This window comes from Suricata suricatta, chromosome 13 (assembly GCF_006229205.1).
Source record: "Suricata suricatta isolate VVHF042 chromosome 13, meerkat_22Aug2017_6uvM2_HiC, whole genome shotgun sequence".
NCBI lineage: Eukaryota > Metazoa > Chordata > Mammalia > Carnivora > Herpestidae > Suricata > Suricata suricatta.
The window spans coordinates 73,419,733-73,424,760 of NC_043712.1; the positions used below are offsets into that span (position 1 = coordinate 73,419,733).

Genomic DNA, 5,028 nt, shown 5'->3' on the forward strand with positions numbered 1-5,028 from the left:
CTCAAAAATAAGTAAATGTAAAAAAAAAAAATTAAAATACTGATATAGATGGCAAGAGGCAGCACTATCATATAATGCCCTCATCGACATCATCTTTTGAGTTTTCAGAGTATGTTTTTCTTGATCCAACATCCCAGCTGTCCTATCTGATCGTGCAGAACACAGCAATCTACTGACATGTTTACACATGACAAAGGCTTAAAAAATGTGAACCTTTCATCCAGGTGGGCCAAGATGACAAAGCTCTCTCCATAAAATGAAAAGGTGTTCTAACTTTAAGGAATAAAAAAAGGCTTCTCCGTTGAGTGCCTGAAAGCTGCGTGATATGACTTTCCTGTGTTGTCACTTTCACGGGCTATGCTTTACAATAAAGTACGTAGTTTCAATCTTGTTTTAAGTCTCAGCTAAATGATAAAAGCGTCACATTTCCTGTTAGACTTTTGGCTGAACAGTATCCGCTTATCAAAAGAGCACGTTTTCTTTTTTTTTTTTCTTTCTACTGCTCATTAGTTTTGAGATATGAGCTAGCACAAGAGCCACCTCCAATCACTGGCCTTTTGGTGGAAAAGTAGAGCAAAAACCATATGCCGTGAATAATAAACCCTGAAACCATGTGCCCCAAACCTGATGTTCCCTTCGAGATTCCCAGGCCTTCAAGGATGCATGTGGAACAACAGCACAGAGGCTGGCTTCCCAGAGAGAAGGCAACTTCTAATCCAAGGGCCAAGGACCAACCAAGGGGCAGGATGCCAGTCCTTTTCAAATGGAGACACAGGTGACATTAGAATGCAAGACCCTGGGACACTGGACACAGTGGGTTCAAAGAGCAACAGCCTTGATGTCTGCAAACAGTACAGATGGCTGGTTAAGAACATTCTCACAGCCCTTGGAAACTGCCCACATAGGGCGCCTCTCCTGCCACTCCCCTACCTACCTCACCCTTTCTGAGATCCCTGCATGGATTCCGATCCCCTGAATCACAAAAGAGAACTGAGGCAGTAATACGAGGGGTTTTTCAAACATGTTAATTTTAATGTTTATTTATTTTTGAGAGAGAGAGACAGCATGTGAGTGGAGAGGGGGCAGAGAGAGAAGGAGACACAGAATCTGAAGCAGGCTCCAGGCTCCGTGCTGTCAGCACAGAGCCCGATGCGGAGCTCAGTCTGAGGAGACCAGGGGGGAAAGGTAGTGAAAAATATTTGGAAAAATTTAGTGTTTCTCTGAGGACACTGTAGCAACAAAGATATCTTAACTTTTTAAATAACCTAAGATATCTTATCTAATAAGCTAAGATGATTCACAGAATCAAACTACACATCACCACCTTTTTTTTTTTTGGTTTTAAAAAACATCTACCCATTGTTAGAGGGGAAAATTAGAAATATTCACATTCAATCAAGCCCACTTTTTCAAGTTCCCTGAGATGACACATACCGATAGATACACAATTACACGGCACAACATTACAGCAGAAAAGTATTTACAATGATCACTTCAAGTCCAGTATCTATTTCAGCAAAAAATCCTGCAAGATAAATTATATCCTTACCATTGGTGGTTGCTATGTATTTATTCAAATCGAGAAAACTGTCATATTTAAAGCTCTCGAAGGAATTTGGCACAGATGAAATCATTTTGTTAAGTCCCTGAGCTCTTTGAACAGCTGGTTTTTGTCCTGTGTCTTCCTCCAGCCCCCTGGGCCACTCATCGTCGGCCCTGGCCGCATGCTAAGTCTAGGTCAATATTTGATGCTATAACCTTTCTAACCCACCGAGCCCCGTAGAAACTGCACAGCCTGAAGGACCTGCCCAGTTGGAGTCCTCACCCCCAAAGAGCGCCCCCTATAGTTCTCTGATGTGTATTAACAAGACAGAAGAAGAGTCAGATGGGGTGCGCCTCACAGGTGTCTTATTTCCCAAGTTGCCTACAACGAAGAGTCAGTGTTTCAGTGTCTCCAGGGCTTTATGTCTCAGATGCTCATCCAAACACTGGATGGCAAAGAGGTCAATGTCAGTGTCAAACTTGTTGGCGAACAAGTGGTGCTGGCGTAGCATCCAATTCAGGTCACCTGCTCCGAAAACACATACGGAGCGCACATGGACCCCACTGCAGGGCGGGTAGGGGGCACCCTTGGAAACATCACCTTCGAAGTACTGCCACTTGACAAATCTTGCGATCGCGTGCATGTCAGACATGTCATACTTCTGGCTCAAGGACAGCGAGCCTGGGACTTCGGGGATCCTCTGGATAGTGGCCCAGAGATACTCATCAGGACTATATGTATCTTTGGCCCATTCCATAAACTTCTGGATTTTTTCATTCTCCAACACGTACCCCACATACTTCCTACTGACCACAAAATAGGCACTGCCTGAAAATAGCGGTGTTTCAAGAGGAGGGTGCATTTTGTCAGTCCCCGTGTTGGTCAGCTTCCCATTAACAACTGTAAAATGCTTTTTCCACCTTTCTTTTTTATTGGATGGCATTCTCTCAGTCTCTAGGTTGTTTTCACCCATTAACGACTTGAGCTTCCGGACAATTTCCAGGTTGGTTTTAATAGGAAAATCCATACCGCAAAGATTTATCAAATACTTCCAGTCTGCACTCATCTGGTACAGGTCTTGCATGCAGTTGAGGTCGGCCTGAACCCGACTCCACGAGGCATACACCACACTCTCCAGCTGACTGGCCACAAAGACGTTACTGAAGCAGGAGGCAATGCCCATCACCGCGGCCAGGAAGGACTCCTCCGATTTTCTGTCCACATGAATGCAATAGAAATTCTGGGGCATGTAGATGGCCCTCAGGAGCCTGTCCAGCATTTCAATTTTGTGATGAACCACTATAGAATACGCAATGGGAAACTCTGCCTCCTCCTTACTAAGGGGCTCTACGATATATTTGCGCCTCTTGATGAAAGAGTTACAATCTTTGGTCATGTTTATATAGTCATTGGCTGTCCACCGATGACGCTGCCTAAATTTCATGGTTAGAATTTCAAGCTGTACCTTTTGGATTTCATCTACATCACCCTGTAAAACTTTGGTACAGTTAATATTACTATTAGGATTCTCCCCAACCAGCTCCAAATGCCCAGCACTTACAAATTCAGGCTTTTGATGAATTCTTAAAACAGAGAAGGTGACTAGGGAAAAAACCAGAAACAAGAAGTAGTATTTAGTGGGATAAGAGAAAAGTCTCCTTCGCAACAACTTTCTCAGCATTTCAAACAATGATGGAGGATTTTCCTTAATTAAGGGCAGTCTCCCAGGCTTCAGGCAGTCATGATTCCCCTTGTCGTGACCTTGAGAGTTGTCAGTTTGCATTTATCCAGACTGCAGAGGCATCTTGAAATGGGGAACGGCACTAAAAGAAAAATAGAAGGAATACAGATAAATATAGTCCTTGATGACATCTTCTCTGGTTTAAAAACCATGCTCTTGGCTAAGAGATCAGATATTTAAGATAAAACAAAATTGGCCCATCAAAGGAAAAGGGTAATGTTATAAAAAACACAGTCTGTAATATTAATACTAGATTAGTAAAAAAGAATTCAAGGGGGGTGCCTGGCTGGTTCAGTTGGCAGAGCATGCAAATTTTTTTTTTAATGTTCATTTTTGAGAGAGAGAGAGACAAAGTGTGAGCAGGAAGGTGGGGGGAGAGAGAGAGAGAGAGAGAGAGAGAGAGAGAAAATCCTAAGCAGGCCTCGCACAGATAGTGCAGAGCCCAATGCGGGGCTTGAACCATGAACCGTGAGATCATGAGGTGAGCTGAAATCAAGAGTCAGGCACTTAACCAACTGAGCCACCCAGGCGCCCTGAGCATGCAACTCTTGATCTTAAGAGTTGTGAGTTCGAGCCTCATGTCGGGTATGGAGATTGTTTAAAAATAAAATCTAAAAAAAAAAAAAAAAATAGGTACAAGGATGTGCTAAAATATCCTATAATAAACATTTTACCTCTCCAGGATATTGAAATACAAATCACAGTTGAAGACCTAAGCTATAATAATTTAACTCTCCATGGTTGGTGAGGGGAGTTTTTGCTCTAAGTAGCACCCTTCGCCTTGACATCATCACTAATCCGGGTTCCTCCCGACACATCCCTTAATGTCCATCAGTTGGCATCACCAGCCCCAAATGTGTGAAGAGATCACATATTTGCTCCTCACCAGCTTACGACTGGAGGTGTTCTTCAGGAGAAGTTCCAAAATAGCTGTGACCTCTGAAGAATCTCTGAGAGAAAAACAAGTCCACCAAATTTTCAAACTAAACCAGAAAGGCCCGATTGGGGCCTGTTTTGAATCTCTCTTAGTTCAATTCCATACCAAGGCACCAAGGAAGAAAAGACACACACAGCCCAAAACAGACACACGGCCTTGCATTTCCCACATTGCTTTTAACCGGTTAGAATGATTAAGCCTATATTCAAACAAGGAACCCAACCCATTTTTACTATGTTTACAAATAGGACAAAACATGTTTTGTTTTCAAAAATCTATTTTACAACAAGGAAATCAGGTCTATAGCTAGTAAGTACTACTGTTCTTTTTTAAAGATTTTATTTTACTTATTTGTTTTTAAGTTTATTTATTTTGAGGAAGAGCACGCCCAAGCACACGGTGGGGGTGGGCAGAGAGGGAGAGAGAGCATCCCAAGCAGGGTCTACACCGTCCGCACAAAGCCTGATGCGGGCCTTGATCCTACAGACCGCGGGATCATGACCTAAACCAAACTCAAGAATTGGATGCTCAGTGAACTGAGCCACCCAGGTGCCCCTAAGATTTTTTTAAGTAATCTCTACAACCAATGTAGCGCTCGAACTTACAACCTGGAGATCAAGAGTCACATGCTCTACTGACTGAGCCAGCCAGGCGCCCCTAAGCGCTACTGTTCTAACAAAGTCAAATCATATTAATCATCTCCATCCCAGATTTAGAGATTTCAAATTGGTGTTTGTCTTTTTGAAACTGGTTTTTAAGACCAGCTAGCACTAGAACTAGACGTTCTAACTTTTAGTTACTTCTAAC

The 5,028-nt window shown here is 42.9% G+C and overlaps 1 protein-coding gene across 15 annotated transcripts in view; it reads right to left on the bottom strand.

The window, feature by feature from the left end:
- Positions 1–454: 454 nt before the first annotated feature.
- The window catches only part of GCNT1 (glucosaminyl (N-acetyl) transferase 1), a 29,706-nt gene continuing 25,132 nt past the window's right edge, over positions 455–5,028 (bottom strand). For 14 of the 15 annotated variants that reach the window (XM_029919952.1, XM_029919945.1, XM_029919943.1 and 11 more), the window contains one exon: positions 455–3,366. In XM_029919952.1, the coding sequence (XP_029775812.1) occupies positions 1,938–3,326 (1,389 nt within the window). In that variant the 5' untranslated portion in view covers positions 3,327–3,366 and the 3' untranslated portion in view covers positions 455–1,937. Of the gene's footprint in view, positions 3,367–4,170; positions 4,235–5,028 lie in introns of all 15 variants that reach the window. The other variant, XM_029919944.1, reaches the window with a different exon arrangement.